Raw genomic sequence first — 11,681 nt, forward strand, 5'->3', positions numbered from 1 at the left:
AGTAACGCGTTACTGATATGTTGATGGCATAAATAGTTTGACATTTCTGCTTAAGATATTTACTGATCTGTCAGGTTTCCGATATGCGTCCCCCCCAATGACAGACTCGTTCCTACGCCCTTGTGTGCAAAGAAAAACATGTAATGAACATGTTTTGTCTAGCTCATAGACCTATCCTAACCGGTTCCAGGAAGCATAACAGGTTACCTTTGACCTCTGCTTTGTATATCAAACTGCTCTGCGGTTGTTTTTGTAATTATATCCGTTTATTATCCGCGCAAATGCCAACAAGGCTCTGTGCCTCGCCTGAAGGGAAATCCAACCACCAGCCTCTCAATTATTTCCAACCTGCTGCTCCACCTGAGCCACAGCTGCCTCTGGTTGTGTCTGTGTTATTTTTATATATATAAAAAAAATAAAAAATTCTCAGCCTTCTCTCAGGGAAGTCAAGAATGTGACCTGACCTGATCTTGTATAAAAAACATTTCTGTCCTTCCTGAGCGTTTGGGAATTTCTGAGGAATCGGTCGCTTCCTCCATCGCCGACACGCATACATCACTGATACTTTCAAAGAACATTTCATTAGCGTGGATCAAAGCTGCACTCTGAGTGAACCGTGAGGGGACGGGGGGAGCATGAGTGCAGATGTAAACAATGGACATTCAGCTGCTCTGTTCTCAGCCTTTTTTTTTTTTTTTACTCTCCTACTAGATGCCTACGACACTGCCAAGATGTTGTGTGAGAAGTACTACTTAGCCTCTCCCGAGCTCAAGATTGAGGAGTTCAACAGTGAGTGCAATGCACCCTGCGCCTCTTTTAACCTGCCACACAGATGTTGCACTAAAACATGCGCTTGGATGCTCCGAATTTAGCTCCATTGTGATTAAAGTATTCACTCTGTCATTAACTTCCCAAGAACCGGCTTTCTGCGTTCACCAAAGAGACTCTCCTTCTTTTTGTTTTGCAGTGAAGGCTCCGAAGAAGCCCATCCAGGTGGTGTACGTGCCCTCGCATCTGTTCCACATGTTGTTTGAGCTCTTCAAGGTGAGCAGAGCTGTTCTGCTGTTAAACGTAACGAATTGGCTGGATTTTTCTGTAAAGATCCCCCTGCCCTCCTAAGCTCAGTTTATAGACGCTGTGGCTGTTTGCAGAACTCCATGAGAGCGACGGTGGAGCTCCATGAAAACAGTAAGGAGGGATTGCCGCCAGTGAAGGCGAGAGTCACTCTAGGTAAAGAGGATCTGTCGATAAAGGTAAAAGGACCTGGGGGCGAGTTTGTTTTGACATATCTGATGACACGCGAGCTTTTTGTTTCCGTGCTTTTTGTTGTCTTTAACTCTTCCGGCGTCTGCCTCCAGATCAGCGACAAAGGAGGAGGAGTTCCTCTGAGGAAGATAGACCGTCTCTTTAACTACATGTACTCCACTGCCCCGACGCCCAGCCTGGAGCCGGGAGCCGTCCCATTGGTACACCTGCCCGCTCTCGAAACCATTCGGTTTTATGATGATCTAACTTACCATTTAGATGGTAAGTTTGTCTTTGTTCTCTCGTCTCTATTCCAGGCCGGTTTTGGTTACGGTTTGCCGATTTCCCGGCTCTATGCTCGATACTTCCAGGGCGACCTGAAGCTCTACTCCATGGAGGGAGTGGGCACGGATGCCGTCATCTATCTGAAGGTAACCTGGGTCAGCCAGATGTGCAGTAGTACTATTTTTATTAATAGGTTTTAAGAAAACAGTGAGGAGTGTAGAGAAACTTTTATTCAGTTTCCAAAAGAAGAAAACGGGGATAAAAGCATTTCTGGTGTTTTGCGTTCGCAACGTCAATGTCTGTCTGTCAGCTTGTGAAATCAGAAAGCACAGACTCCATTAAAGACCACTTTCAGGGAGGCTTGCTGCTTATTCATGTTGCACTTGTAAGTTTGTACAAGTGCAAAACTTCTTCTGGCCACTAGGGGCACTCTCCAACAGATTTTTTTTTTTTTTTAATGAAGGAAGTTTTGATAAACCTGTTTTCTAGGCAATATATTCATGTAATGAGCTTCATTTCATCTTTAGAGTTTGGAATTTTGTCTCCATTTTGAATATGATTAACTAATTATATATATTTTTTAGACTCAAAGAGTTACTTGTAACACATTTAACTAGTTGATTCAGCTGAAACAATCGCCAATTCTTACATTGTTATTGCATTTTGACAAACCGGTATTTAGCACTGAGATTCAAACATTTGTCAAACTTTATTGGTTTATTACACTGAATGTTGTTGGTGAACAGCTGACTTTGTAGCTGGAGTAGGATTTGATATTTAATATCAGCCATTCAAATAGTTTAAGTTTAAACTTGATATTAATTTTAAAGTAGCTCTTCTGGCACTCTTTTACTGTACTGATGGTTTACCTGGGGCTTCATGCATTTCTTTTAGCTTTTTTTATTATTATTATTATTATTATTATTCCAGCGTTTATTTCTTCCCTTTTAACTTTATTTTGATCTTACAAATCTTACAAATAACATTTGAAGGCCCTGTAATACCAACAGTTCTAAATAAATGCCCCCAAAAAAGTCATTCGGGCATTTTCACTTCAGCTTGTCTCTTTTAAACATCCTTCTAGTTCTTGTCGACGTTTTTCAGTGAACGACTTCTGTTCTTCCTCTCTTAAAGGCTCTGTCCAGCGAGTCCTTTGAACGCCTGCCTGTGTTCAACAAGTCAGCTTGGCGGCACTACAAGACCAGCCCCGAGGCGGACGACTGGAGCAACCCCAGCAAAGAGCCGCGTGACGCCAGCAAGTCCATATACAAAGCCAACAGATAACTCTGCATGGCCTGCCAGCGTAAAACGGCTGCTCTCTGTGCGGAGCATGCACGCTGAAATGTTGCTCTGTGGGTAAAAAGCTTCGTTTAGGATGAAACTTGCTTTCACGTTGCACTGGCGAAAGGTTTGTTGGGGTGTTGTGATCCGGATTTACATTTGCACCCAATTGCAATAACCTCCTTTAGCGTAGCTTTTGTTGTTTTGTGGCTCAGAACAGAGTGAAAAATGACCATCCTCGGTATTGTAGCTGCAACGTATCTAACCCCAATTGTAGATTCTGTCATTTTCATTGTTGAAGTTAAATTCGCCGCAACACTCCCGTCTGTAACCTCTTGTCTCGTGCCGCTTTCTGACCAAGCTGTTCCTCCCTCTGGGCCAGATAAAGCCCGACTCTGCTGATTGAGTCTCTGTCTCGGCTTCGGTAAAGACTTATTCCATTTCTTTCTCTCAAAACACAGTGCAATGTTTCAGTGCAGACGAGGAGACGAGGAGGTTTTTATTTATGGTTTTTCTTTGTGAAACACTTTTGATTAAAAGCGCCAGTAGGCTAGTTTATTATAGTGGCAAGTACTTGTTTTGATTGCACTTTTTAAGATTTTCAGTCAGGGTTAATTGTTAAAAACAGATATTTATAAATTAGAAGCTAGATGCATCTTTTTGAAAAGAGAAAACGGAACAGGCAATGATTCAAAGACATTACATTTAAAGCTATAGAAATCATAACCTTTTTTTGTTATATTTATGAAAGAAAGCCTTATTTTTGGGAACTTACGACTTTGAACAATTTTAAAGGGAGGCAATATAAATGAAAGTAGTCTAAAAATATTTTTTTGTTTACATTTTACTTACTTAGCTTCATTGTCCAACATTACCCAGCCACAAACCAGTACTTAAAGTAATAACGCTCATCAGACACCACTGCTTGTAACCCCGATTAACAACTACTAAAAGGACCAAACGAGTCATGTACTCATGAGACACGTCGCCATTCCAGCATTTGTGCACCGAGTAGCTTTTCCCAAAACCAGCAACATACCGATGTTCATAGGGACGAATGGACCTGCAGCACCTGAACACCCGACTGCCGTTCTGCTTGTCATCATTTCAAGCTGCTGTGGAGGATAAGCAACAGGCTCACTGCTTTGTGTGCTTTCGGCATCATCCGGTCGGCCTTGTGTCTCACTTGAATTCCTGCTGATCCCTGCAGTCTTCTGAATGAGTTTGAACAAAGTTTGTAGATGTACTTTTGCGTTTTCTTATGCCGAGTTAGTTAAAGTGAACTAGATGTTGCAGTTGTTGATTACTTTTTTTTGTTGTTGATATTTTAGTGGTGATTTGAACATCTAGTTTATGTTGTGTTTTTTTTGTTTTTTTTTTAAAAGCTGTTATTTAAAAAAAAAGGACAAAAAATAAGGTCACACGGCAAAGATGAGGGTTTGGAGAGGCTGCAAGAGGAAAATATGTTCAAAGAGAAGACTCTAGATTGTGAAAAATCTCAGAGCGCTAATTGAAATCTATTAGGTTGTCCCGTTTTATTTCACTGAGGAGCTTCTTTGGAGTTTATTAAGTCTGTTATATTTATGCTTTAGAGGGCAGTAACTTCAAACGTCATTCAGAGCTACATGAAAAAAAGAAAAGACTGCAGTTCCACATCGACCAAGTCTTCAACTTGTGTGCTGAGTGGATAATTCAGCTGTTTATTCAAGCGATGTTCTGGTAGACTGTTATACACGGTTAATATCTTTCCTGCAGTAGGTAACTCTCTTGGTGTGTGTATTTAGCATAAATCCTGATTATTATCCAGGCTGAAGCCAACAACTAGTTTGGGAATACATCTGCCATCGTAAAACAATATAAGTTGCATGAAACGTTATCGTTATGTAAATCAGTGTCATTTTATCAACCTTTACACCACTGTGATGTTTCCATTCAGTGTTTATGAATGCAGAAATGAACATTTTCACAGGAAATTTAGGTTGGAGGCGTGCATCACCAGTTCTGTTCCTACGGGAAACGTGCTGAGCGCAGAGCATACAAAGCCCTTACAGTCACAGTGTCTGCTTACTATCAAAGTAAAGCAGTACAAAAATAATAGCAATAATAAAAACATCCACTTTTTCTTACACAGTGAGCCACAGGTTCCCGCAAATAGCTACCATTCATGAATATTTGAAAACGTCTTTGAAAATGCTTTTAACTGCCTGTTTTAATAGTTCAGACATCAAATACTAGTGTGGATTGATTCGAACAGTGGAAACAATCTTAGCACTACTGCAGAAGCTAACGTCAATGGGCTTTCTTATTTTTGTTCCCTGGGGGTAAAAAAACCAATCAACACCAAGAAAAAGGAAAGCCTCTCCAGGATTGGTTGCTTTCCGAACTGTACTCAAAAGTTCCACGGAAAAATCTGCAAATCTTGAACATAACATTGCATATCTAAAAATGCTTTATGTGTTCCCCTCTTAGAGTGTGTTCACACAGGCAGCTCACTGGTTATGCACAACCTCCATTTCCATTGTTTAAAAAAAAATGGACTGTTGTGCAAATCACATAAAATATCGTTTGCATTTTAGAGATTGAAGTTCCTGTGAGACCCCCTTTGGAACCGCCACCTGTCGTACTGCCATCAGGTTCAACCTCTGGGACAAAAACAGTCTGTCTTTATACAAAAAAAAGAAGACACCAAGAGAGAGTCCTACTGAGCTTAAGATTTTACCTCTGTATAACCTCTTTACAGAATATAAGTTCAACAGTTCTGAACTAACCATTCGAAAAGAAGATTGTGGGAAATTTCATCAGTCTGAAGTAGTTTCCTTCTTTCATCTCCTTTAGCATCACCTGAAGTAAAATAAAAGAAGAATGCGGTGTTGGGGAAACCTTCCACATCCTGTAAGATGCTCTGCATTTCACCACTGCCAATGCCTTTGAAACCTGCCAGTCAAACCGAGGGACGCTTAGTCACACACCTGCTGTACAAAAAAATAAAAAAGTGTTATCGAGTAGCAGTAATTGTGCGGGTAAATGTTTGGTCTCCCTTTTTTTTTCTTTTTTTTTTTTTTTTTTTAAGACCGGTCCTAAAAATGTACTTTTTGACTTCAGACAAGACACCGCAACACGGAAGATCCTCCATTTTCACGCTCGGTTGTTGTGAACCTCTGCTGTCATCAAAAACATCTACTTGATCTGTTTCAAAGAATATGATGCATATATATATATATATATATATATATATATATATAGCAGATAAACCTAACACGTAAGCTGTACATAGTGTGTGGATTGATCACTGTGTTTTTCATCCTCCTGTACAAATCGCTTAAATGATATATTTGTATGCAAGATAGACCAATAATAACGCCACATTCACCTGGAAGTAACAGAGTAGACTCGTCTTGTCAGTCTGCATGAGATCAGCAGTAGAAACTATCAAACCTGACAATAAAGAAAACTCTTGTGTGGTCCGTCCGTCTCGTTTTTTTTTTTTTTTTTGCTGAAAGAAAGACGTGTGTGGCAATATACATTCTGATCTAGATTTTTATTAACTTGTTAAGCCTTTCGAACAACGGTGATTTTAAAAAAAGACATAATTCTAAAGTTTTTACATATAGTGGAGATTAGCATGTGCATACAGGACATATAATGTGTCTACATTGCATTAAGGTTATAATTTAGTTGGGGATGGAAGATCATCTGCACTGAGCTGGTATGGGCAAGCAGACCTGAGATAAACAGATATTAAGCAAGTTTCTAAAGGTAGCCACATGGTGAGCTTTACTTTTTCTTTTTTCTTTTTTACACAATTCAAGTATCATCTGAGTTTTTCTATGGACAACTGACATCTTCATATCCAAAGACTAAAAGAATGCATGGTACAATAAATTATACAGATGTAGACAATCTGGTTGGCACCCCTAGTAAAGATGTTTTAAAAAGCCTCAAAGTAAAATCATTTATTGTAGCAGCCTGATGTCGCAGTTAAAGACTTTGTTTAGATGTTGTTTTTAACAAAACACCCAGAGGCACAATTTGTGGTATTGCCAATAATTTCTTCTAAAATAATAGCAACCAAGGAAGTTTTTTTTATTTTTTATTTATGCAATACTTTTTGAAAAAGTTTTAAAGATTCTGAGAGTTTTTGTCTCCTTTAGGCATAAATATGGCATGAGACACGAGCCTATTTCTCCTAGCCACTAGGATGAGGACATTTGTCTTGCTATCATCAGGTACAACAAAAGGAACATCGACATTCTCTGCAACAAAGCCTCTTGGCAGGATTGGTGTAAAGGACAAAATACATTGAAAAACATCACGTTCAATGGAGGAGAGTCCAAAATAAAAGGCCAAATCAACACAGAAATGGTTCCCCAGACACAGAATCGACACTTCTTTCATGCCCATTTGAGTACCTGGATGTAAAACCCACAGGAAACCATCGGAGCAGGGGTCCCATAAGAACATCATGGAGGACCCGGGACTTTGTGCAAAGAGGTACTGTGCCAGACATTGTTTTGTTGAAAACAACAGTATTTTTTAACATGGAGTTTCGCTTTCACTGAAGAAATGTACTCAAATTAGAGGATGGATTATTCGGCTTTTTTTTTATTACGAATTTAAGCTTTTGCAAACAGGGTGATTTTATTTTAGGGCTTTTAATTCATCTTTACCAATGGTGTCATCAAATTTGTGAATACAGAATTTTCATTTGAATAATAATTCTCTTAAAAAGTGCTTTTAAAAAGCAAAAGGATCTTATTAGTAAAGCTTAAACTTTTTTGGTGGGTGGAGGGGCATCACATAAATAAAAATGGTTCAAAGTAGCATTAGTGATGTATTTGGGTTGCCCATTGTGTCCTTTCTGCTATTCTAAACTCTAAGTTTGGGGGGATTCTAGAGTGAAACTTATGGAAGGTTGGCATCTTACAAAGTAAGGACAAAAAGCAGGACAAGAAACAACCCAGTGATACTATAAGCAGGCTGGTTGAGTGTCTGTATTAGTTCTGGACAATCCAAAGCAAGTCCCCTTCACTGATATTGCACAGGATTCCTGTCCTTGTAGAAAACGGAGACGTTAAATACATCGAATAAATCCACATCCTGCTCTTCGCATCTCCCCCCCTTTTTTTTTTTTTTTTTTCTGCTTGGCTCTTCAGAGAATGATGGCTTTTTTTATTAGCTCCACAAGTCCGGACCACAGTTCCCCTGATCAATGTCAGCATTGCAAATCTGCAACGTCTTTGAGGAAACCTGATTCTGTTTCCAGCCGCTGTTTGAAGAAAAGTTTTTGTTGTTGTCGTTTTGTTTTTTACTTAGTTTTTTTTTTGGTGAAGTGTTCCCAGGCAGTGTACCATGAAAGTGAAACGTTTCTGTCTGAATCCACATCTACTTCTCGTCTTCGTCGCCTTCGCTCATGCTGCTCATCAAGGCCGATGCGCCTTTGGGGGAGGTGGGGGGCGAGGGCCGGGCGTTGTACCAGCGGGCGGGGGGCGACGGAGGGGACGGGGAGCGCAGCGGGGACAGTTCACGCGGGGGGCTGTTGCAGGGCGATTCTCTGGGAGACAGAGCGTAGGACAGCATCCGACCACTGCGCTCCTGAAACACTTGCTTCTGTTCAACAGCAGAAGAAGAAGAAGAAGAAGAAGAAAATTAAGGTTCGTACGCGTGTAGCCTGTGATTTGCAGTGCAATTTCTAAACCCGGAGCAGACCTGGGAACAAATTCTGATGAGTAAACACAACAGGATGGATGTTATAAAAAAAAAAAATGAAAACACTCCCCCCTGGTTTCTTTTTCCCATCCGATCCTTGCTTGTTAAAATTCCACCTAAATCACTGGTGAACCGCAGTCGGTCTTTAAGGGCTGGTGTCCTGCATGCTTTCATTTCCCCCCCCTGGTTTTAACTAGCCTGAACCAAATGAATGGTTCATTAGCCTGCTCCTGCAGAGCTTGATGAAACGCTCGGGAGCTAATTCAGCTGTCATGGAGCAGGAACATGCATCAGCCCTTGAGGACTGGCTTGTGACGCCTATAACAATTTGTTGATGGGAACCGGCTCATTTTGTCCACCAGAAAGGTCACAATTTGAGTGGCAAACGTTGAGGCTAAGACAAAGAGAAGGAGGCAGAACTCTGGCTTGTCAGGAGGATTGCTGTTTAGCAGCACAGATGTAGCTTTAGGTATGTTGAAAATAGAAAACAGTAGCTTGATGCATTCAAATCTGGAAGACAAAAAATTCAAAAAGAAATATATGGGAAAAATTTGATGCTTTTTTTTTTTTTTTTATTCAAAGGGTTACATACACTAAGAATGCCTTTCAACAACTTGGAAGAGCCCAGTCTATAACACCATGAGCCTCTTAGACTGAATTAAGTTAAACAGAGGAAAATGTGTGTAGATGTTTCACAGGAAAATCACAAACACACTGCTTGCTTCATGGAAAACTAAACATGACTCAGTGAAAGCAACAGGGAAAGAACTGTTGACACTTGCAAGTCTGATTCATCCAGAAAATGCAAAGTATCATCCATTAAAAAAAGAAAAAAAAAAAGAATTACATGCAAGTTTAAACACCACAGGAATGACCATCAATCGTACTGCTCAGCAAAGAGTGCGAGGTGTAAGTATGAACCTCAGAGCTGAAACAAAAGACCTTATGAACCAGGCAGAAAGTTGATCAAATGCATCTTCCAAACGGACTATGATCCTAAGTATACTACCAAATAAAGCACAAAGTGGCCTAAGGAAAACAAAATCAATGTTTTGTCAATGTGTGGTAACAACTGTGATTTTTACACATCTTCATCTGTCAATAAATATTAAGTCAAATAGCGGCGTCTAATTTCTGTCATTTTCTCTAAATTCAATGTAAAACAATAAAAGGTTTTAAGCTTATTGACAGAAGGCTTGAGTTATGATGAACCATTAATGTGGTGGACATATTTGTAGCATTATAATTGAGTACCGTGCTTGACTTACCCATGTCCCATCAGGTCCAAAAAGTTCTAAGAAGTTGCCGATGAATTCTCTAGACTTTTCTTCCCATTTCTGGATGAGATCGTGACTCTTCTCCTCCACCCGGTAGACAAAATGTTTACTCTTTTCTTCGACATTTCGAACCTTTTCCTTCATGCGATCTACCTGGTTCTGTAGCCGATACTTCTTCTCCTAAGGGGATAAAAAAAAAAAATCAGGAAACACGATAAGTAAAAGTTCTAGTCAGGTGACCAAGAACTTGCTTTGTCTGCTGCAAATTCAGATTTGGCCACTGTTCTGACACGGTGCAATGTCTTACGTTGATGTAGCTGACGTTGAGCTCTTTAGCCGTGTAGCCCCGCTGCAGGTTGCGTCGGGCGTAGACGTCGTAGTCTCTGACAATTCTAGTAATTATGTCGGAGGTGGAGATCCCCTCCGTCCGTTGCGTGGGCACGAACATCCCTGGTTGACAGCAAAAGATGCCAGCAGAAGGTTATTTCGGCCCGATCCTCCTTTAGTGGTGAAATGTGCGACACAATTTTCTGATTTCCCCGCAGATCACCGCCCAAACCTGCTTCTTTGATGTGTTTGTAAACGTCCTCACTTCCTGCTGAGGAGTACGGGATATCGTCGTGAGCCACAAAATCGATCTGAGAAACAACCAAAGGACATGTACTGTTTGGCAGAAAACACAGGAAACATGAGAAGAGCTCAAGCAAACATGCAGTAGGGCCTTTAAGTTCTGCACTACTTACAGAACCTTGGAAAAGTATTCCTTCTCGTTGAGATTTTCACAACTCAATTTTATTGAGTTTTTATGAGATGCAATACATCAACACAGAGTAATGCTAAGGAAAAACTATGTATTCTACCCCCTTTACTCTAAAACCCCTCGATAACATCCAGTCCAACAAAATTCATTCAGAAATCACATCATAAATATTTTTTCCCCCCTATGATTGGATTTGCTTCCTTTTCTTCACTCTGTTCTCGCTCCGTACTGATCAGCCCCGTCGCTATTCATCATATTACTGAACTATTTTACTGGCACTAGCAAACGATGATCTTGCTGTTTCAGTGATAAGAAAGCAAACTAAGAGCATATTGTGTGTTAAAACACAAAGATGATCAAAAACTGCTGTATACTGGAGTAAACCAGGCAGATGTAGATTAACGAAGTTTCGTCACATCATGTCAATGTAAACTGCATTTGTGATGAGTCAACTTTTGTCATGTCACGTTTTTTTTTCTCTCTCTCTCCCTTTCTCTTAGTGGCATTTTAGGAAGATAGCACTTGAGTGTTTCTCACAAACGCACCTTGTGTTTCTCGAGGAACTCCGGCGTGAGAGTCCACGGTGCGTCTCTCAGGACTTCGTCCACGTAGCGGCAATGCCTCAGGGCTTCGTAGCGCTCGTGTTCCGTCATGACTGTGAAACCCTTGTACTTGTGGGTCAGTTCGTCGCTGCACACTGTTCCAGGAGCAATGAAGAGAAAACACACGGACGCATGCAGAAACATCAAACGGTTATGAAGAGTTTGGGAGAGTTGTTGGTAGCCTCTCTTACCTCCTACTATGAGATAGGTGTTTGGAAACAGGTTCTTGGCCTGCATGAGCGCACGAGCGTGCCCCGAGTGGAACAGGTCAAAGATGCCATCTGCGTAGACTCTGACCGGCCGGTCCACTGAAAAAAACAAACAAACAAAAAACAATACAGCTACGGATTAGCGCAATAAGCTAATTGGTGTAACATTCAGAAAAACTTAGAAGAGGAAACAATTGGAGTTGTAACCACAGTTATATCAGTACACAGCAAATTCGGAAGTGTCAGATTTCCAGTGCAAGTGTTGTATGTTAAAAATACAGTGTTAATTCAACAACATGAGTGTTAGTGAGTGTTA

General features: G+C 40.6%; 2 protein-coding genes across 6 annotated transcripts in view; one reads left to right on the forward strand and one right to left on the reverse strand.

Annotated features, from left to right (window-relative positions):
- Positions 1–6,275, forward strand: part of pdk3a (pyruvate dehydrogenase kinase, isozyme 3a) — an 18,414-nt gene extending 12,139 nt beyond the window's left edge. For 2 of the 4 annotated variants that reach the window (XM_015029821.1, XM_015029820.1), the window contains 6 exons: positions 712–789; positions 968–1,044; positions 1,152–1,253; positions 1,359–1,466; positions 1,563–1,676; positions 2,665–4,179. In XM_015029821.1, coding sequence (XP_014885307.1) covers positions 712–789; positions 968–1,044; positions 1,152–1,253; positions 1,359–1,466; positions 1,563–1,676; positions 2,665–2,814 — 629 coding nt within the window. In that variant the 3' untranslated portion in view covers positions 2,815–4,179. Of the gene's footprint in view, positions 1–711; positions 790–967; positions 1,045–1,151; positions 1,254–1,358; positions 1,467–1,562; positions 1,677–2,664; positions 4,180–5,646 lie in introns of those variants that run through there. The other 2 variants (XM_015029823.1, XM_015029822.1) reach the window with 2 other exon arrangements.
- Positions 6,276–8,098: 1,823 nt separating this feature from the next.
- pcyt1ba (phosphate cytidylyltransferase 1B, choline a) overlaps positions 8,099–11,681 on the reverse strand; it is a 12,822-nt gene continuing 9,239 nt past the window's right edge. For both annotated transcript variants that reach the window (XM_015029824.1, XM_015029825.1), the window contains exons 3-8: positions 11,348–11,464; positions 11,100–11,251; positions 10,354–10,432; positions 10,102–10,244; positions 9,786–9,974; positions 8,099–8,418 (exon numbers count right to left, since the gene is read on the reverse strand). In XM_015029824.1, the coding sequence (XP_014885310.1) occupies positions 8,194–8,418; positions 9,786–9,974; positions 10,102–10,244; positions 10,354–10,432; positions 11,100–11,251; positions 11,348–11,464 (905 nt within the window). In that variant the 3' untranslated portion in view covers positions 8,099–8,193. The remainder of the gene's footprint in view (positions 8,419–9,785; positions 9,975–10,101; positions 10,245–10,353; positions 10,433–11,099; positions 11,252–11,347; positions 11,465–11,681) is intronic.

Source organism: Poecilia latipinna, unplaced genomic scaffold (genome assembly GCF_001443285.1).
Source record: "Poecilia latipinna isolate Pla-1442-1.1 unplaced genomic scaffold, P_latipinna-1.0 Scaffold164, whole genome shotgun sequence".
NCBI classification, from domain to species: domain Eukaryota; kingdom Metazoa; phylum Chordata; class Actinopteri; order Cyprinodontiformes; family Poeciliidae; genus Poecilia; species Poecilia latipinna.